The following is a 23,350-nucleotide window of genomic DNA, read 5'->3' as shown; positions in this document are numbered from 1 at the left end:
CCCTTGCGGGGCTTCGCGCCTTCAGCCCTCGAGGTGGCCAGCACAGTTCCCCGGTCGCTGATAAGGGGCCCCCACATGTTCCAGGCACCAGGGCCCCCACAATAGTTAATCCGGCGTTGGCTGTGCGATTTTCATGTGGTACACTTTTGAGCTAATCTAGACTAGTTGGGGGCATGGCATTTTGGGCGTGGAATACCACACCCACCACCAGAAACCCGACAGACTTACATTCTGATGATACCAGATATACAAACATTGATACCATATAGGAGAAAATTGGTACACTTTTCAGCTAGGTTAACCCCCTGGGCTCCCGCTCTATTTACTATAGAAAGGTTGGGTCTGGTTTTGTGAATATTTGATGGACACCCCCCGCACTGAGCTCCCGGTTCATATGCAATTTACGCCCATACATGAACAATAAATATGATTTATCGAGCATATTATTATTTAAGGGCAACTAACACTTTTAGGCTCAAACTGAACATGGACTAATTAATATAAATTGTAAACCATAGGTTACCATGGTTAATAAGCAATGATAAAATAACGTACAAAAAAGGTTTCCGAATATTTACACTTGAAATTAAAATAGTACCACGACTACTGTCAAATATGTATTAGTAGTATATGCTTAAATAAGTCAATAATTAAAAATTATCGAAACTTATAAAAAATTAAAAAAAAACATAATGCAAGGGAAATTACATATATAAAAGAAACCAATGTTTGACTAAGTAAAATTACATGGAGAATAAAATCATGTAAAAATGTAAATAACATTCTAGGTGATGAGGACTCACCTTGAATAAAAACAGCAGACAGTTCAAGTTACAATAATGTATTGTGAAGACGTGTGTGTGTGTGGGTGTGTGTGTGTGTGTATTGTGCAATATTACCAAGGTGATATCGCAGACAATTACATATTAGGCTATATATTAAGAAATGGAATATTTACAAAATGATTAGCGAAAAGGTGAGCAAATGCTAATCACTTTGTAAATATTCCATATATATATATATATATATGTGTGAACATAAAGACGAAAAGGTGAACAGACAAGTTGAATATTTATATATAAGTACATACAGAACAAACGGTGAATAGACAAGTTAAATATTTATATATATGCATATATATGTATATATATGTATACAAAGGTGAACAGATAGGTTAAATATTTATATATATGTACATACAGAACAAAAGGTAAACAGACAAGTTAAATATTTTTATATATAAGTACATACAGAACAAACGGTTAACAGACAAGTTAAATATTTATATATATGCATATATATGTATATATATGTATACAAAGGTGAACAGATAGGTTAAATATTTATATATATGTACATACAGAACAAAAGGTGAACATATAAGTTAAATATTTTTATATAAGTACATAAAGAACAAAAGGTGAAAAGACAAGTTAAATATTTTTATATATTTTTATATATAAGTACATAAAGAACAAAAGGTGAACAGACAAGTTAAATATTTATATACTCTTATACTCTTCACAAAAAGTAGGGGATATTCAGAAACAATACAAAACTGTGGAAATGCACTGCTGTTTTTATTAGATGTAACCATGTTAATAATAGGTCAATTGCCTACACATGAACATAAACGGCTTATCTTCACTCGCAAAGAGATACACTGTCAAAAGTGAAAATGGACGTTTGTGTTTTTTGTTTTAATAATGAGTAATTGCCCCACCAATCCTCAGACATTTAGCAACTCGCCGTGGTATGCTCCTAACCAACCATCCAATCACGATTTGGAGCAATTTGACCAACTCCTCTTGCAGTGCCACGGCCAATTCTTGCAGTGTTGTCGGTTGACGTTGACGATCAAATTAAACGTAACACACTAAAGCAAAGTTACGGTAAACAGTAAATCTTATGCAAGAACCGATAGGAAAGCAAACATGGATAGGATAAACCAGCAAGCGGCAGTTTTCATCAACCCTTCCTTGAAATGTCAAGTTTGACAATGAACCCCTCCCACGTGTATGGCGCTATTGCGTGTCGCATGTGCAGCTCAGTGGTTCTGTTGGGGCGATAAGTTCTTCATCTGTGAACATACTCTCAAAGCATGCCAAGTGTCCATGACGACTATTTATCATATTACAACCTGCACAGGTATTTCCATTTCAATATCCCCTACTTTTTTGAAGAGTATATATGTACATAAAGAACAAATGAAAACGAGGTACGATGTACATTTAACAGACAAGCCCATGTATACATTCAAGCATGGACCTTATAATAGAAGTTTGATCTTATATTCGTATTTAAAGACAGGTTAGGGATTAACTGATTGAACGCACCTGATTGGTCACATGGGGTTTAAACCTGAAACGATCTGTGTGCTTAGGGACTTATTGACATATAGTGTTTTAGTAAATCTTTTAGTTCTGTTTCAATGCAGAAATACAATATCGGTTGACAGAACTCTCCCAAAATGGTAGCCTAATTTAATCAATAAGGGTAATTAATTTATTTAAAACATTGAGTGACTACCAGTAATTTACACCTCTATAATACCTTATATTCTAAAGCGCACTCGATCCTCGTATTAAAATTGAACGAAGGGTTAAATTGTTGGAGAAGCTCATAATAATATAATGTCTAGACCTTTTTTAAAAAAAAAAATACCAACAACATTTAGATTGTTTTATTGAGACTACTCTTATAGTTTTGAGCTATGGCCCAATTGCAATCTGATTAAAATACAGATCTATATTTCATTTCGTTTTTTTTTATACTTTCGATGGCCTACACAACATGAAGATCTGGCTGGTTGTGGCGATAGGTCACGTCTGGGGTCAAACCAGGCAGCGTTGATGTTACTAGTGGATTACCCACAGTTCCGTGCAAAACACGCCTAAAGCTCGTCGTAACAGACCGTTTCGTTGGCTAATACCTCATACCATTCAGAACACGTCAATGATAACAACTCTTACAGATCCCAGTCTAGTAAAGACAAGTAAAAACGAAATTTTGAGCTATAAAAACGAAACGAAATAGGATCTGTGTTTTAATGAGATTGGCCCAATTGAATTTAGAAAAAAAAGACAACGAGAAATTAATTATGGCGTTCTATCTGCACCCTGACCCACGCACACCTTCATATCTCTGTACCCGTCACTTCTACTTCACAGAGTCCTAAATATTCGGTAGGTTTTGTAATCCGAACCCATCGACCAATAGCTACTCCATCACATTCAAAGGTTCTGATTGTACAACCAAATACCCCAGGTATAAATTTACACAAGGTAAATTCTGTTAATACTGATGGCGTGCTGTTATAGACTAAGATACTCGTGTCTGACAATCGGTGTCCAACGGCTGAAAATAGAAGTAGATTATTTCAAAAACAAAAGTAGATGGTCATTCATAAGTGTTTAATATAATTCGACTTCTTTGATATTGTGGTCGATTGAATTAAATTTAATCTGTTGCTTCGTCTTGTTGGGTGGGTTTCTGTCTATATTTATAATTTTAGAGCCAGTTCTGTCATATTTTCATAGATGACTTGATCCAATCTGGAGGGGGGGGGGAGATTGCCTAATGGTTAGCCCGTGTGCGTTATATCATAAGGTCTGTCATTGACTCAGACGGTGTGGTTTCGATTCGCCGACTTTACGTGACAAGAAGTAGGGTCGCCTGTTCAACCTCGTGGGTTTTCTCCGGGTCTTCCGGATTCCTCCCACTGCTAAAGACCCCTACGCGGAAACGAATTATTGAAATAAAATTGAACCATATTTTAGTCCCGAAATAACCTAGTTTGTGTCGAGTGGACGTTAAACCCCATTTACCCCTCTCTCTCGTGATCCAATCCACACGTCCTGTCGACCCAATTGAATGCTCTATTTTGCTAGAGATGAAATATAGTTAGCTCCCTTTAGTTCTATCAACATACATCTGGTAATGAGTTTTCTACCTCATTGAAAATCGTCATTAAAAGAATAAATCCATTAGTTGCCCATTGAAGGCGCACATTGTGATCAAATACAGGGGCTTAAATAGGAGGGTATGTGCGTATGCGTGTGTGGGTAGTGGAAGGGGGAGGGGGAGGGGGGTACATCGGTCTCAAAATAAGTAGACACTGCAGTCGGTCTCAAAATTAGGAAATGAAATGAAATGGGGTTTAACGTCCTACTTTTCTGCTCCTAAACTGGGCCAAACAGGACGGGCATACACCATACGGTGTGCTATGAAGGAAATTTTGCCCGGGCAGCGGCGCTACGACCTACTCTTATATCGAATTCCAACCGGCGAGGGGTCTTTTACGTGCACGCCAATATGTAAAGGGACCTCCGTTTTTCCTCCCATCCGAACGACTAGACAGCTGTCCTTGTCAGACCCTCCGTCCTGCATAACTGAGAAGGGGAAACCGCGTCGGAAAATCTGGATGAACTTTATCGACCAATGCAGGGATCGAACACCCGACATCCATACTAGCGACCCAGCGTCTTACCCACTTAGCCACCGTGATCCCCTCAAAATTATACATCGGCGACTAAATGAATAAATGAGTTAAACAAGAATGCCAAAATAGAGGAGAAAAAAGCAAAATGAATATATAGAGGATATTAAAAATTTGTCGTTTTAGAGTGAATAACATATTTTATTTCATCGAGAAGCAAGAAAACTTATATTTTCACGAATGCGTAGCATGAGTGAAAATATAAACGTTTTCTTGCTTAGAGATGAAATAAAATATGTTATTCACGACAAAACGATAAATGTTCTATTTATTTTATGATTTTACAATCAATTTAAGGTAAAAACAACATGGACTACTGCTAGCCAGTGGAATAACACTTTTATTTCACTGATAAAACGCGGTATTCCACTACTGATCATAAAATAAATCTGTGTATACGTATGATTGTTTTGATTGGACATCTCCATACGTGCCAGTTTTTTTTTAAAGCTCAAATTAGTCAAAACTGTTATACGTTCAGTAATGAAACAGGGGGGCCTCATGACGTTTGCGTGTGAACGTGATCGACAGACGCGATCGATCGTGACAAAATAGCCAAACACATGCTGCCAACTCTTGAATTATTCCAAGAAAACTGGATTTTGGCATTGCTTGTTTATCATTAATTTGGTTGCGCAGAAAAAATGAGCTTGGCCTGGGAGTGTTACTCAGATTCTTTCCAAGCGTCTTAACATAAAGAAAAGAAAATCCAAAGTTTTGCTGTAAAAGAGAAATGGATACAACCCCCCCGCCGAGCCAGAACTATAATATTTACCTGGCTTATCGTCGAATCTGTTAGCAATGGTAACACTGGTAATGTTATATGTAGATTGTAAATCAACTTGCCACCAGGGATTAAGGTCATTGGCATCAGTATGCTGGCAGTAGTTAACAATAGTTGGTATATGACCGTCATTAGCAAGCCCAGCGACATGTTCTTTCCACTGTGAACTATCCATAGATGGTTTGTTAAGAGCAACGTTAGGTCCATCTTAATAAGAAATGACATTCAACGTACAAAATATATTTAATATGGGAGACAAAATGGGGTATATATATATACTATTAAAAAAAGGTAGGGGATATTTGATTTTTAAGTGTTATTAAAGTCACCTAATGAAACTGACGAAGAAACAAATGACAAAATGAAATGAAGTTCACATTCATCGATTTATTGCAAATGATCGTTAGACTAAGTAAGGCACAGACTGACCATTATAAGGGTAAAATGATACCCGGGGTCAAACAGCAAAGTTACCACAGCATCACAACCAAGTCAGTAACGGGTAAATCCTCCTCTGTTTGCCAAACAAGCATTGATCCGACGTGGCATACTCCTAATGAGACGTCTAAGGTCATTTTGGTCCAGATTGTCCCATTCCTGTTGCAACGCAGCAGCAAGTTCTTGGACATTGGCAGGACGTTGTTGACGTTGACGTAACCTCTGTCCAAGCATGTCCCAGACATGCTCGATGGGGGAGAGGTCGGGACTCAGTGCTGGCCAAGGTAATGTGGTGATGTTCTGTTGTTGGAGGTAACCTGTAACGATCCTGGCCCTGTGACATCTTGCGTTGTCATCCTGGAAGATGAAACGGCGGCCATGACGTCGTGCGAACGGCACAACATGGACTGCCAAGATGTTGTCCCGGTAGTACTGGCCTGTAACACGCCCTGCAACAACATGTAAAGCCGTTCTTCCAGCAACAGTGATGCCTCCCCACACCATAACAGAACCACCCCCAAATCGATCATGTCTGATGACGTTAACGTCTTTGAAGCGCTCGTTTCGACGACGCCACACCCTCCTACGTCTGTCCAAAAAATCAACAGTGAACCTTGACTCATCTGAAAACATCACATTGCTCCAGCGTCGATTATCCCAGTGTTGACGATCCCTACACCAACGACGTCTTGCCTGAATGTGATGATCTCTCAAACAAGGGATCACGCGAGGACGTCGGGCGCGAAGGTGACCCCTATGCAGTCGATAACGAATCGTCTGGCCACTCACTCTCACACCAGTGTCTGTTTGAAGACGAGCGCTGATCTGATTTGCTGTGATGACACGATTTCTCAAGGCCAAGGTACGGATAAATCGATCCTGGGCTTGAGTTGTCGCCCTTGGTCGACCTGAGCGTGGTCTGTCCTGTACAGATTGTGTATCACGGTATCTGGACCATAGCCTGCTTATGACAGACTGAGAAACATTCATCGTCCGCGCCACAACCGCCTGTGTTGTGCCGATCTGTAGCATGCCAAGGGCACGTAACCTTTCATTTTGGGTAAGCCGACGCATATCAAAATTTGTTTTCTGGTCACTAAAACAATTAAACTGATGTTTCCACCCTGGAATTCAATGCCACAATGACTGTAACATTCAAAGTCAGAGTCGTGCAAATCTTGGGTTGGACCCCCATGATGATCCCAAGCATCACCTGCATTCCATGCGGTAGCTATTGGTGCGTTTGGGCGTCACATGTAACTGGAAATGTTTCTTCTGTTAGGTTCTATAGTGACTTTTTTTCGTAGTCATTTGCATATTTTAGTATTATGCCCCCAAAATCAAATATCCCCTACTTTTTTTGAATAGTATATATATATATATATATTATTCACTTTGTTAGCTGACAAATCAAGCTAAACAGCGTCGCATTTGTAAAGTAGGTCTCAGAAGTGTAATGGCAATAAATAAATTAATACCAAGTTAAAAGCCATATTGTTAGAAATGAAATGTAATGAAGTGAAATTGAGTTTAACATCCTACTTTTCTGCTCCGACTTGGCTAATGAAGAAGGGCATACGCCATACAGTGTGCTACGAGGGAAATTTTGCCCAGACAGCGGGATCTTTTACGTGCACGCCAATGTTTACATGTGACCTCAGTGGGGGGCGGGGGGGGGGGGCTGAAAATGAACTGTGTTCACCCTTTTCGATTCGAATGCTTCGAAATCTAATTTGACAAACAATGTCGGAAAAAGGGAAATGAAATGAAATGGGGTTTAACATTCCACTGTTCTGCTCCTAATCTCGGAAAAGGGGACTTGGGGGAAAGTATACAAGAGCATAAACTTTATAACTTCTTTCGGGATATATAAGTACTATCTAATATATAAATCAGTATTAAAAATATCGTTTATTGGAACCGGTTTATAGAGATACAAAACTGTTACCAGTTACCTGTTTATATGGTAATATTGTTCACTGTTACCTGAGATATACATACTATAAAACCGTTATCATGAGGCGAGTTATGTACATAGAATATAATGATATTACCTGGTTGTTGTTTACATCTGATAGACGGGGATCCACAGCTATTAAAATCATTATCTCCCGCTGGAAGAAAAAAATATAATGTGTTAATATAGTGTGCTATAATAACAAATTCGAACTTAACTGTCATTATGGTGTCGCGGTGATATAAGTATGTATTTTAAGTTTCATCAAAATCGGATAAAAATTGTGACCTCTAGAGGGTCCACAATCTTGGTAATATATACTTTCACACTATTTGCGTACAACGATCGGCCATTTTGTCTGGCAATGTCGGTCCGATTTTCACGAAATTCGAACCCATCCATTGCAAGACTATTGGTGTTACATACTTTTACACTAGTCGCCTACGAGGTGCGGCCATTCTGTTAGGGTGTAACTGTTATATATAAAAACAGGTTTTTTTAAAAATCGGATCAAGGGCTGTTCTAAAATATGTAGTAGCGGAGAGAGTATGTGTCACACGTTGGATGTGGGGAGTTTTTGTTTATTTGTAATTTCCACATCTGGCCAGAGACTCGTGTCACTGCATGTGCTACATATTTAATTTAGTAACTGTGTCGAGATTCGACCGTCAAAGGAATCTACATATTTGTTTTGGTTGCCGTGACTCAGGATCGACCTTTAAGGGAAAGAAGCAGTCACATCGTTACATAATATATGATTTGGTGGCGTAACTCAGTTTCGACATTTGGAGTAACCAGCAACTGTGCAAGAAGAAAACCCATAGAACCAGTACGCAAAAGAAATCTGGTGGAAAAAATTTGGAGGAAAGGAAATCTGGTGGAGAAAAAGAAATAGTGGAAATTTTCGCCAAAATAGGTAAATACATTTCTTTCTGAAAATTTAAACACGTAAAGTTGTTTAACAGATCAAATAATATTAATGTAAGAATAAAATCAGATTAAAAGTTCAATGTTTCAAATTTAACTCTCGGGATTTCTAGATTTGTGCAAAATTTTCAATTCAAATATTTCTTCCTGTCCCCAGCAAGGAGATTTAGGTCCTGAACCCAAAGTGCATCAATGATACTTACACAAAACTCCATAAACTTCAACTTCACAGAGTGTCAGGAAATTCGATTTCTGGATAGAAATTTTCAAGAATCGTCCAGCTACGTTTTCATTACATCGGATTATATTCTTTCCTTTATTGAACTTCACTACAGATGCACAGCAGTTGGGCACAGTTTCGTTGTCAACATCCGGGTTAGTTTGAAATAGTTCATAATTAACATCATGGAGTCTTTCAGCTGTAAATTATTATACATTATCTTAAGTCAATTCATTCTTTGATACCGTGATAGCGCAACGTTAAAGGTTTTATTAATTATCTAGGATTTAATAATAAAAAAAATAATATATAAAAAATATAATAATAAAAGTATGTTATTGAAAATTTAATTAAAATTACTTTCAGTTTCGATTTTTATACTTCAAAATGTCGCTTTACTTGTCTTTACTACACTAGAATTTAGGTGATGTGAGGGGCAAGTCACTAAACGGTCTGTTATGGTGAGTATTTGGCGTGAGGTGCACGGAATTGTACTTAACCCACTAGAAACATCAATGCTGCTTGGTTAATCAAATGTCTGACGTCATAGGGTCAAAAGCCGCTCGTATAACCCTGACGCGACCTCTCACTACTTTATATTTGATAACGTGACAACACAACATTAAAGATTTTATTAATTATCTAGGATTTAAATAAAGGGGTAGCCGTTTTTGTTATGCTATAGTTTATATAAAATAATAAGAAATGACTATATTGAAAATTTCAAAAGCAATCTTTGATAACGCAACGTTTTATTAAAGATACATTAGTTAAGAGTTTAAGAAAGAGTTGGTCATTCTTGCTATAATAATTCAAAAATAGATGATAAAAAAAGAAAATATTGAAAATTTAATTCAAATTACTTCATTCTCAGCCAAGTTTGTAGTTTTGACAAGATGTGTGCACGGTGGTAACCAAGGCTCTGGTATAATCGGGACTTAGCCTCGCTTTCCCATTTTTAAATTAAAGTTTTAAATGGCTAGCCGTTTTAATCTGGTTAAAATCTCGAGTACCCGATGCCACCGAGAGACGATTATGATATGGTTTTGTTAATAAATGTCTAATTAATAGTTTATATAACATTTCAGGTCTAAAGAAAGACATGCAATAGGCACATTTAGCTCATGTATAATGTATGTTAAATTGTGCAGGAGTTAAATAAAGAGCTAGATTAAAACAAATAATATATGGGGCGCCGTTTGTAAAATAATTATTTAATTTTTTTTATAGCACAAAACATTAGATTTAACTCCGAATATATATACAGTGGACTCTGTCACATCCGACATCGTGCGGGATCGTTACAATAATTCGGATCACACGGCGTTTCGGAATACCGAGTTTTCTCCAAAATCGGAAATACTGTAACTTCGAAAACCGGAAGAATTTTTATATTGTAGCTTCGAATCACCAGAATGCTATTCCCTTTATAAATGATAAACTTTTCTGTACTTTCAAAATTTTATTAAATTAAATAATTAACAATAACAATGCATGCGTACAATATATTCATAAAATCGTTTACATGTAATATCAATGCATGCGTACAATATATTTATAAATATCAATGCATGTAATCGTTTAAAGTAGTTTGCTTAGTTAAGATTACCGGAAGCATATCGTAAGGCGGAGTCCTGGGCAACATCTTCTAACAAATGAATTGTTGCGATCATCTTTTCGTCCTTAATCTGTGCGAAGTGTTTAATGTCGTTGAGCATGCGTAGGAATTTTGAATAGGTCAAGTCTGTCGTTAATGTATATTCTTCATCGTCCCCGTCTTCAGTCAATTGTCATTTATAATCTGTCGTTCTATGTCCAGTTTTTCAAGCCAATCAAAGTAAACGGCACCTGTCATCCAAGCTTTGCGATTGGCCGGCCAATTGACTGGCAGGTAGATCTTGTCCACTCCCTTAAAACAACTCGGGTTCACTGCTTTACCGATCAAAGTAATCAACACAGTTTTAATCTCACCGATAATTGATTGGTGATTACTTGTTAATCTTTTCTGGCTTCACACCCATTGAGTTTTAATCTCACCGATAATTGGATGCTTCACACCCACCGTTTGAAGTACGGATTATACGGTGTCGATTCAATGGAAATTATGTGACGGGACGGCTGATTGATTTCGAAATCCGGAACATACAGAATTCGGATTTACCAGCGATTTTTTGGCTGAAGTAATAAGGCAATAAATCGGGACATGAAAATCATACCGGATGTCACAGCAATCCGGAGTTATCAGAGATCGGATGTGGCGGAGTCCACTGTATTTAGATAAATATTAGAACAAAAATGGCATATATATAAATATCAAAAAATATTGTAGTTTAAAGTCGAGTTTTTGGTCTATGAAAAACTTTAAATGGTATATTTTGATTTCACATCGCTTAGTTTAATATATAGCTAAATGTGCTGTTTTTCGTAGGTATAAATGCTAAATACTAAATCACTGAAAAATCTAAAGTTAAATATTTAGCTAAATATATAAACATTTAGCTAAATATATAAACATTTAGCTAAATATATAAACATTTAGCTAAATATATAAACATTTAGCTAAATATATAAACATTTAGCTAAATATATAAACATTTAGCTAAATATATAAACATTTAGCTAAATATATAAACATTTAGCTAAATACATAAACATTTAGCTAAATACTTAAACATTTAGCTAAATACTTAAACATTTAGCTAAATACATAAACATTTAGCTAAATACATAAACATTTAGCTAAATATATAAACATTTAGCTAAATATATAAACATTTAGCTAAATATATAAACATTTAGCTAAATATATAAACATTTAGCTAAATATATAAACATTTAGCTAAATATATAAACATTTAGCTAAATATATAAACATTTAGCTAAATATATATATATATTTAGTTAAATATATAAACATTTAACTAAATATATATATTTAGTTAAATATATAAACAGTTAACTAAATATATAGATATCATGCTAAATATATATGTTTAGCTAAATGTATAAATATTTAACTAGCAATTAGAAATGGAAGCTGACCACGAACTTGTAACCCGAATCACGGCCGCGGTACTCCGTGCCGTTCGCACAAATCAAGGCAAGTTGCAGTCAATGGAAAGTTGTACACTACGTCATCGTTTAGCGTGAAGTCGCTTACAACAATAATTATTTTACAAACGGCGTGGTACGGTTGTGCTTTGTAAATTTAACTATATGTTTAGCTAAATATATAATTATTTAGCTAAATATATAATTATTTAGTTTAATATATATATAATTATTTAGCTAAATATATAATTATTTAGTTTAATATATAATTATTTAGTTTAATATATATTATTTAGCTAAATATATATTATTTAGCTAAATATATATTATTTAGCTAAATATATATTATTTAGCCAAATATATATTATTTAGCCAAATATATATTATTTAGCCAAATATATATATTATTTAGCCAAATATATATTATTTAGCTAAATATATATTATTTAGCTAAATATATATTATTTAGCCAAATATATATTATTTAGCCAAATATATATTATTTAGCTAAATATATATTAGTTAGCTAAATATATATATTATTTAGCTAAATATATATATTATTTAGCTAAATATATATATTATTTAGCTAAATATATATATATTATTTAGCTAAATATATAAATGTTTAACAAAATATATAAATGTTTAACTAAATATTTTAACATTTAACTAAATATATATTTAGCTAAATGTTTAAACATTTAACTAAATATTTAGCTAAATGTTTATATATCATCAAATCTCTTGTTTTGGTCTTAATATTCAATGCTAAATGTTAAATATGAAAATAGAGACAAATCAAGAAATATTTATATATATTATGTTAAATATTGAGTTTTTGTTGTATTTTTAGTTTAAATATTAAAAGTGAAAAATTTGCACAAAAGTCGAGATTTAACTATGTATATAAATTTAAATTAAATCTAGTGTTTTTTGCTATATAAAAAGCTAAATAATTAATTTACAAACGGCGCCCCATAATAATATTATATTGAAAATTTCATTCAAATTACTTTATTGAAAGCGAGTGTTTGAAGATGTAGCGTTGATTGCTTATTATCCTAGCAGTACTTGACAATAGAGGCCGAGTCTAGACAATCTTTTTTTAAATTAAATTATTTAATAGCGACCGTGTTTAAATCCATTAAATCGCGATCATCCGATATGAGTCGATTATTTACTTGTCTAAATAATATACTTAATAATCATTTATATAACATTTGAAGCCAAAAGACAAATCTGCAATAAGCCATCTTCAATGATCAAACGCTATTACATATGTTACATATCGCATCTGGAGAATTGGATAGCCGAATGGTTAACGCGTGCACGCTGTATCACAAGGTCTGTCATTGAGTCAACTGGCGTGGTTTCGATTCCCCGGTTGTACGTGACAAAGAGTACGGTCGACTCTCTAGCCTCCTGGGTTTTCTCCATGTCCTCCGGTTTCCTCCCATTGCTTAAGACACCTACGACAAGCTAAGCGAATTATTGAAATAAAATTGAACCATATGCTAGTCCCGAAATTACATAGTTTGTGTCGAGAAAACGATAAACCCTATTTCTCTCTCTTGGCCTGTGCTGGGATTTAAACCTTTAATCATCAACAAACGGATTACACTGCACCAAATTAGGATTATGTAGTAGTTATTTGCTCTACTTCTAGGGCTCCCAACATTTTTCATCTCATTCCTCATTACAGCATACCACGCAATAAGGACTAACTTTTGAGCGGTGATGGGATTTGGCTTTCATATGTAATAAGTATGAAATCGATTACAGAGAAGTATAATACTATATGTGTTTACAAAGGCCCAGCGGCTGCCATTGTATAGTGGACAAGATAGATAATAAATTGATCGCTAGCTACGTTTACTACAATGTGTTCAATTGTCACAAATAATTGCTCTGTAACCTGCTATGTAATTATCGTAAGATAATCTAAAGTTCTTTTGTTCAGTATAATTAATGGATGTACCATATTTAGTATAAATTAAGTTAGGTTTTTGGATATAGAACAAACGGGCTTTGCTAGCTCACAGAGAAGGGGTTCTCATATAATATTTTGTATACCATTGTATATGTTAGAATAAAATGTTGAATCCAAATTATCTTTTATTTCTGTTAACCCAAACTATGTTATACTAATCAGCTCGTTGCCACGGGAGATGATAATGATTTCGTGATTTTTTGCACATTTTCATCTATATTAGATAAACACAATAATAGAACAAAAACACAAAAAACATAATTCAGGGGCGTATAATACTGAATTTACGCACGACAATTATGGCAGATAATGCGCTGATAGGATAACATTGACATCCAAGGAAAAGAAGTTACTTTCACTATTTCTGTACCAATTATAAACCTGAACCAAGAGATATTAATTGGCCACGGGGTGTGATTTTCAGCCGAGAAAACAAAATTTAATGATCTCTAATATATGATTAATCCAAATTATAATCATAACGCATCTTAATAATTCAGAAGTTCTTGGCTAAAAATAAAGTTTTCATTGCTAATAGGTTCTGCTTCAGAGATTCATTTGTAAAATATCATACAGTAATTATTGACGAGAGGAGTATAACGTCACGCCAGTCTGCGTGTTTATACTTGCGATTTTTCAACGTGATTTCCCCTTGTCAGTGGTGCAAAACGGAGGGCCTGACAAAGACAACTGTCTAGTTCTTCGTATGATACGAAAAATCGGTGTCCTGTGTATGATCATGGATATTATCAATTACTAGCAGGAGAGGTTAACGTCCACTCGACACAAACTAGGCCATTTCGGGACTAACATATGGTTCAATTTTATTTCAATAATTCGCTTGCGCGTAGGGGTCTTTGGCAGTGGGGTGGAATCGGAGGACCCGCCGAAATTCCACTAGAAATACAGTGGGACAAATATCGGGGGGGGGGGGACATTTTGTTTGCTGGAACAAAATGAGTAACAAATAATCGTGTTTATACTTGCGATTTTTCGACGTGGTTGCCCATTGTCAGTGGTGCAGAACGGAGGGCCGGACAAGGACAACAGTCTAGTCCTTCGTATTATACGGAAAATCGATGTACTGTGTACACACTGGCGAGCACGTAAAAGATCCCTTGGTAGTTGGAATTCGATATAAGAGTAGGCGATATTGTCGCTGCCCGGGCAAAATTTCCCTCATAGCTCACTGTATGGCGTATGCCCGTTTTCATTAGCCCGGTATAGCAGCAGAACAGTAGGACGTTAAAGGCCTTTTCATTTCATTGCACGTAGGGGTCTTTATAGCAGTGGGGAGGGGGGGGGGGGGGTCCAGAGAAGTGACAACTTTTTGGCTGGGTCAAAATGAGTAAGAAATCATGGTGTCTATACTTACGATAATCATCAGCATTATAGACAACAACAAAGTTGATTCTATAAACATCTTCTAGATCCACAAGAAACCATGGATTGAGGTCGGTGATAGGTGTTTGAAAACAAACAGTCTGTAAACCATAATCTTGTGGTGTGATGTCACCGTCTACTGCCTGCCCACTCGAACGACCAGCTACAATACTACTGCTAAAAGTGGGTTTACTTCTGGCCAGGTTTTCGCCCTCTGAATAAAAGATAAACATGTTGATTGGATATGTCACCGATGTTTTTTAAAGGAGTATTATTGGAAAATGGATCAAGAGCGGGCAGTTCGCACTATAATAGTTACAATCCAAATAAGGTAAAGGGTATTTGCTGAAAATTTCAGCCAAACTGATCCACTCTGAACCGAGATCTTAGCTTTTGAATTTTAGGCCTAGCCCCGATCATCATTACTAAAGTCGGTACGATACAAAACAGTCTCGCTTATCCATTTTAATTTAATCAAGTTAATTAATGTCTAATTAATAATTTAGATAACATTTGAGACCTAAAGAAAAACCCGCAATAGGCAGATTCAGCTCTTGTATAATGTATGTTTAATATACTTGATATAATGTTTATAATCCAAAATGTGATGAAATGATGGTTTAACGCCCTATTGGTCTACTCCGACTGGGCTAATGAAGACAGGCATACGCAATACACCGTGACATGAGGGCAATTATGAACTGAAAGTGGCACTATGGCTTACTCTTATATCGAATTCAAACAGCCAAGGGTTCCTTTACGTGCATTCCAATGTATACACGTCGGAAAATCCCGGTGAACTTTCTCGGCCAATGCAGGGATCGAACCCACCTAGCCACCGTGGCTCCCCGACGCCAATACGTACACGACTATAGGCTGAACATTGCCAGGCTCTCTGTCCTACAAAACTGACAGGGGGAACAACGACGGAAAATCCCAATGGACGTTTTCGACCAACGCAGGGGTCGAACACGGGACCTACAGGTTGGCGAACCAACGCCTTACTCACTGACCCGCCGTGACTCCCTGTTAATGATAAAGAAATGGTCTCGTCGGGTACTGTTCCATAAAAATGTTCCTATAAAACAAGGTCCAGAGTAATTATGCTAACTATTCACCGGACTAGTTTGAATCGTGTAATAATAATAATAATAATAACAAAACTAGAACTGCGATGCAGTAATGACGGGTTTCACCGGTCCACGTCACCACGTCATTTCCGCCACCAATGAAACCTTTAAACAGATTTCCACAGATTTAACGTCCACTCAACACAAACTAGGTCATTTCGTGACTAACATATGGTTCAATTTTTTATTTCCATAATTCGCTTGCGCGTAGGGGCGGAAACCGGAGGACCCGGAGAAAACCCAGGAGGTTGGACAGGTTACCCTTCTCCTTGTCACGTACAACTAGGGATTCGAATCCACGCCAGTTGACTCAATGACAGACTATATGATACAGCGCGCACGTGCTAACCATTCAGCCATCCAACCCCCCTCTCAGTAACGGCAGAACTTAGAAGCAATTATCGGCTATCTATATAGAGGATATTTGTCGTTTTAGAGTGAATAACATATTTTATTTCATCGAAAAGCACGAAAACTTATATTTTCACGAATGCGTAGCATGAGTGGAAATATAAACGTTTTCTTGCTTAGAGATGAAATAAAATATGTAATTCACGACAAAACGACAAATGTTCTATTTATTTTATGATTTTACAATCATTTTAGGTAAAAACAACTAGCCAGTGGAATAACACTTTTATTTCACTGATAAAACGCGGTATTCCACTACTGATCATAAAATAAAGCATCGTATTAAATCATTCTATATGTTGGATGGAATTAGATATCATATCATGGAAGGAATATTGAATAACACTCATCTGAAGAAGATGCTTGTTTTGAAGGCTAATATTACAGTTTTTGTCGAAATGTTGTCACTTTCGGTGAAAATAAATGTTTAAAATATGTTTTATGAAATCTGGAATGACGTTAGACATCAAATGGAGGAACCTTTATAAAAATCAAATAATAATTGACACTTTTATGGACCAAAAACCGTTAAAAGTGACTTGCAGAAAATCGGCTATTTTCCTGCAACTGAACAAGTTAGAAACCATTTTGTGATATCTATAAGTACGTATGAGTTCATTCTATTTGTTGAATAAAATTAAATATCATACTTTTAAACACATAAAAAAATAGGACTCATTTGAATAAAATATCTGTTTTGAAGGTTAAAAATGCAGTTTTGGACAATATTGCGTCACTTTTGATATACATTCTCTTTGTATGAGTTATTGCTACGAGTTTATAAAAGTTACAAAAAAATATTTTAAAATATGAAGACGCTGGGTGAGTTGTAAATAGCTTTTTTTTACACCTTTTAATCCAAATGGCACGAAAATGAAATCGAAAATTAAAAAAACCCAGTTCAAGATTCTATGCGCCTTTACGGGGCTCATCTTTTTGGTAATATCAGTGGTAACGAACTGTCAAAATTGTATACAGGTCACAATTCTATGGAATACAATTACTGCTTTTTACTGAGCGACGTTTCGACTAGGCTTCTCTAGTCATTATCAAGCTATGATAAAAAATGAAAATATGACAGGACAATATATACATGTTCACCACAATGCTAAGTTAATGATGACAAACCAGGGATGTAACTTAATTACGTGTACCTAATGGTAATCTGATTTAATTGTACGCTAATAAGTAATAATACCAATTAACCTAAAAAATTGACTAATTGATTAATGGATAAGTTGTTGTGGAGTATACACAATGATTAGTGGGTTTTAATAATACAAACGTTGCAAGAAAATGAAAATTGATGAAATGTTATCAACGACCCCTTTCACTGAAATAAATACAAATGGTAAAAGGATAGATTGTTGTGGAGTATTTACAACGATTTGATGAGGTTTTGATAATGACAACATCCCACGAAGATGAGATTTGATTTGTGTTATGACCAAAATAATTGATATGTGGATGTTGATGCGAGTGATTACACTGATATACGAAAAACCCTTAGAACAATGACTGCACAAATGATCAATAGTCCCCTGAAGGCTGACAATTTAAAATATTGAGTGGTACTTCACTGGATGTTATGGTGATGTAGAAAAGCAGGGTTAGAAATATTGAGTGCATTAAATTACAATAACCGCAGGCCTGAAAAGCAGAAATGCCTGAAAAGCAAAAATAGTTGGGAATTATTAGTTGTCATTTTTGCATATTATGATGGTTATTACAAACTTAAAGTTGTTACTGGAATATTGATAAGTATTAAATATGATAAAAAAGAAAAAAGTAGAATTATGCTTAGCCTTGATTATGTGATAAGAATATCATACGCCCTGGGAAGGAACAATCCTTGATCTCTGTTCATCGTTGGTTTGTGTCGTCGTATATGAATGGCTTCATGTAATCGGCGCGCTCTCTTGTTGCTTATATTCTTGCATAGTGGTTTTACGTTGGACCATTGGACTCTGTGGCGAGGGTTGGAGTTCAAATGTTCAGCTACAGCTGAGTTGTTGGTTGCTGCTTTCGACTTGTGGTCATCTATCCTTTTATTTAATGGTCGCTTTGTCTCCCCGATGTATGCAATCCCACAATTGCATACTATTTGATAAACACATCCCTTTGGTTGTGGTGGTTGTGTAGGATTTTGTTTACCATTGGCTCTTAATATATCTTTAGTGCTGTAGCTTTTTGTGAAAGTTACATCTATTTCTGGTTGTTGCATTAGTAGCCGTTTGATTTGGTAGGAGACTTTGCCGTTGAAAGGAAGGAAGATTCTGACTGGGGCAGTCGGGGTTTTTGGTTTAGCTGCACTCGCCGACAGGGTCTTGTTGATGGTGTTTGTCACAAACTTCCCTGGATAGCCGTTGAAATTTGTGAAGACATGTTTGAGATGATCAATTTCCTTGGAGAGGCTCTCAGGATCACATATCTTTTTCGCACGGTTCACCAGAGTTGAAATTGTGGCCGATTTGACGCTATTCGGGTGATTAGATTTGAAGTGAATGTATTGGTCGGTGTGAGTTGGTTTCCTATAGACACTGGTGCGGATCGAGTTGTTGGTTTTAGATACACAAACATCGAGGAAAGGTAGTTGGTTATCATTTTCGGTTTCCATTGTGAATTTTATACGTGGGTGTTGCCTGTTGAGGTGTTGTAACAGTATTTCTGGATCATCTTGTTGATTGATAATAACAAAGGTATCATCCACTTGCCTAAAGAAGCATGTTGGGGTTACGGTGGATGTTTGAAGCGCCTTCTCTTCTAAATCAGTTAAAAATATTTCTGAAATTAAAGGGGAGAGGGGGCTTCCCATGGGTAATCCATTGGTCTGTTCGTAAAAATCGTCACCCCAGGAGAAATATGTTGAATTGATGCATTGTTTCAACAAGAGTATGATGTTGTCTGTTGATAGGGAAGTCTCTAGAGGGTTTTCTAAACTTTCTATGCGCTTGCGTAGAATCTTCAGGGCCTCTTCCCTTGGTACATTTGTAAACAAATCTACAACATCATATGAGACCATCCTCCCGGGGTTTTGAATATTCTGCAGTTTCTCACAGAATTCACCTGAATCTTTGATGAAGGACGATGCAGTTGTGCCAAGTGAGGAAAGTAGTTTTGATAAATATTGGGCTGTGTTGTAGAAGACTGAATCTCGAGAACACACCAGCAGACGGGCTTTCATGGGGTTTTTATGGATTTTTATAGTAGCCCTGGCATAAGGTGGTCGAGGGTGGTTTGGTCTGAGCTTGTAATAGAGAGCTTCAGAGATCTGTTTGTCTTCTTTTAGTTTTTTAAGCAAGTTTTCATGGCTGTCCTTGTGCGCGTTTGTTGGGTCTTTGCGGATTCTTCTATATGTTGCTGGATCTTGGAGTAAACCGTTGACCGTCGTGAGGTACTCGTGAGTATTCATGATGACTGTTGCTTTTCCCTTGTCGGCGGAAACAATTGTGATAGATCTGTCGTCTTTTAGGTCATTGAGGGCTTTCCTTTCTTGGCGGGACACATTGGTCGTCTGCTGCTTGGTAGATGCCTTTGCTAGTATTTCAGTTATTTGGTGCCTTAGGTAATCGACTTTACCACCTGGAGCGAGTTGACGTAATCCTTTCTCAATGTTGACAATATAGGTGTCATGGTTCAGGGACTTTGTGGTCGGTGCAAACTTTAATCCCCTTGATATAATGGTAATTTCGTCATCGGTTAAGTCTCGATCACTAAGGTTGACTACTGTTTTCGTTAAGTATTCTTCTCTTGATTGTCTGGTACTATTTGAAACTGGACGCTGTGGTAATGAAGATCTGAGGTTGTTGAATTTATCCACCTGCCGCTTTCTGACAGTTCCATCCAACAGGGCATTCGAACTGATTTGTTTTTCTCTCACTGTGTCGTAATCTTTAGGAGACAGTATGGATTGGAGCTGAATACGCTGTTGTTCAGAAAGAGTGAATAAGCGGTGCTTCTCATTTCTATTGTGCTGGATCCTCTCGCGAACCAAGCATTTGCTTGCTTTGGCGAGTATTTTCGATGCAGCAGGTGAGGTGATTGGTGATTTGATAATTAGGCCCTTGGGTACTATATCGGCATCCCTGCATCGCATCAAGAAAGTAAGATTATTACATACATGTACATATTTTCCTTCTGTTCTTCGTATCTGATCAATGAGTTTGACTGCCACATCTCCATACTGATGTCTGATAAACTGTTAATGACTAGAGAAGCCTAGTCGAAACGTCGCTCAGTAAAAAGCAGTAATTGTATTCCATAGAATTGTGACCTGTATACTCTAGTTCAATTACTAAATGCCATTGAAACAGTTTGTCAAAATTGTAGTCTTTGCTAAATTTAATCTCTAAGTCACACACACTTTTCCAGTAAAACCAAAGACATCGTATTGATCCGACATGTAGATTCCGAGTTACAATCAAATTGGAAAAAAAACAACAATAATATTAATAATAAGAATAATATGTGAAACCCTAATAATGCAATAAACCAGATTATTACAAATGGTCTTAGTACAATACTAGAGAGCTTATATACAGTAAAATGCAATAAAACAGATTATTAAACATAGTCTTAGATTATAGATTTGCTTGAAAACATACAAAAAAAATCTGGTCTTACCCGTTATCACTATAAAAACTTCATTTCCATCATCATCGACCCATGTCTCTGTTTCATTTATATTTACATCAAAAAGTTGACATTCTCTTCTGTTTTTGTTGAATGTAAATGCCACGCACCTTGATTCATATTCACATTCCAGATTACAAAATATTCGCCCATCAACGTTATACGTTTTAAATGATCCCGTAGCGGTTTTATCTGATTTGATCAAACTATATTTTATATCATAACTATTGGTGATTAAACTGTTTGATAAACTTGACATCCAGTATAACAGGATTACACAATAAAGTAAATTAAAGATAAACTCTTTCTTCGCCATGTTAACCAATTAAATATTTCCCAGTAAATGATACACAAACGCCTCTCGCGATGTGATGGAGTTATCTACGTAAATTATCGTTATAATCGATACCCCTTCCACCATTAAGTAAAATAACTCTGGGTTTCTGTGTATCTATAAATAATTTACATTTTTTATTTTACAAGAAACAGATAGTAATATATATCTCCTGTAAAATATTTTAAATTTTTTATGACTGGTCTTTCTAGCTGACTAATTTACCCAAAAAATCAATGAAGCTTTCAATATTCTCTGTTTCTGCTAACTTTAAATCAAAGAATTCTTCCACAATTACAATGCATATGTTAGTTTAATTATTTATCTAAACTGAGTAACTGCTTTAAAGTGGACAAGTGGTGGTCTAGTAGTTTATCGCGTGTGCGTGAAACCATAAGATCTGTCATTGAGTCAAGTGGTGTGGTTTCGATTCTCAGCTTGTACGTGATAATGAGTAGGGTCACCTGTCCAACCTCATTGGTTTTCTCTGGATCTCCGTTTTCCTCCCACTACTAAAGACCTCTGCGTAGAAGCAAATTTTTGAAATGAAATTGAACCATATTTTAGTCCTAAAATTACCTATTTTGGGTCCAGTAGACGTCCCACCCTCTCGAAAAAATGCCGAAGAAATCTTTCGCAAATCTTTGATTCTAAAAGTTATCCAGTGAACTCCCCAATTTAGAATAACCGCCCGTAGCAGCCCCTGTGGCATGCGTCAAAAGATTCTATAAATGAACACCCAACGAAGATCCATTGAGAAATAACCGAGATATGGCCATGTTTTGTCCTTGGCCATTTTTTTTTTATCCAAGGCCATTTTTTGTTCTATCCGTAAAATTATTCCGGCTTGTCAACATTGACCCAATTTATATTTCCTTTAATTAAGACCAAACATTCATTAAAACATACTTTGGTGCTAATTCACCAGGGGCTTTAAATTATGTACAATGTTGGAATGGAATCAGTAATGAAGTCTATTACGTTGTATGAGTGTGATGCTTGGACGATTGTATAACCATTAACATTTAAAATCTCGACACAGTTACTAAATTAAATATGTAGCACATGCAGTGACATGAGTCTCTGGCCAGATATGGAAATTACAAATAAACAAAAACTCCCCACATCCAACGTGTGACACATACTCTCTCCGCTACTACATATTTTAGAACAGCCCTTGATCCGATTTTTAAAAAAACCTGTTCTAATATATCACAGTTACACCCTAACAGAATGGCCGCACCTCGTAGGCGACTAGTGTAAAAGTGTGTAACACCAATAGTCTTGCAATGGATGGGTTCGAATTTCGTGAAAATCGGACCGACATTGCCAGACAAAATGGCCGATCGTTGTACGCAAATAGTGTGAAAGTATATAATACCAAGATTGTGCTCATTTTTTCTGCGCAACCAAATTAATGATAAACAAGCAATGCCAAAATCCAGTTTTCTTGGAATAATTCAAGAGTTGGCAGCATGTGTTTGGCTATTTTGTCAAGCTCGATCGCGTCTGTCGATCACGTTCACACGCAAACGTCATGAGGCCTCCCTGTTTCATTACTGAACGTATAACAGTTTTGACTAATTTGAGCT

The 23,350-nt window shown here is 36.2% G+C and overlaps 1 protein-coding gene across 1 annotated transcript; it reads right to left on the bottom strand.

Annotated features, from left to right (window-relative positions):
* Positions 1–3,136: 3,136 nt before the first annotated feature.
* On the bottom strand, positions 3,137–5,457 carry LOC130012129 (fucolectin-1-like). The gene is made up of 2 exons (XM_056099338.1): positions 5,274–5,457; positions 3,137–3,357 (listed from the first exon to the last, which is right to left on the bottom strand). The coding sequence occupies exons 1-2, from the start codon at positions 5,455–5,457 to the stop codon at positions 3,137–3,139; spliced, it is 405 nt and encodes a 134-aa protein (XP_055955313.1).
* Positions 5,458–23,350: the final 17,893 nt, after the last annotated feature.

Source organism: Patella vulgata, chromosome 3 (assembly GCF_932274485.2).
Source record: "Patella vulgata chromosome 3, xgPatVulg1.2, whole genome shotgun sequence".
Lineage (NCBI taxonomy): Eukaryota > Metazoa > Mollusca > Gastropoda > Patellidae > Patella > Patella vulgata.
Note: the sequence above shows the minus strand (reverse complement) of the source record. Positions and strands in the feature narration are given on the sequence as shown.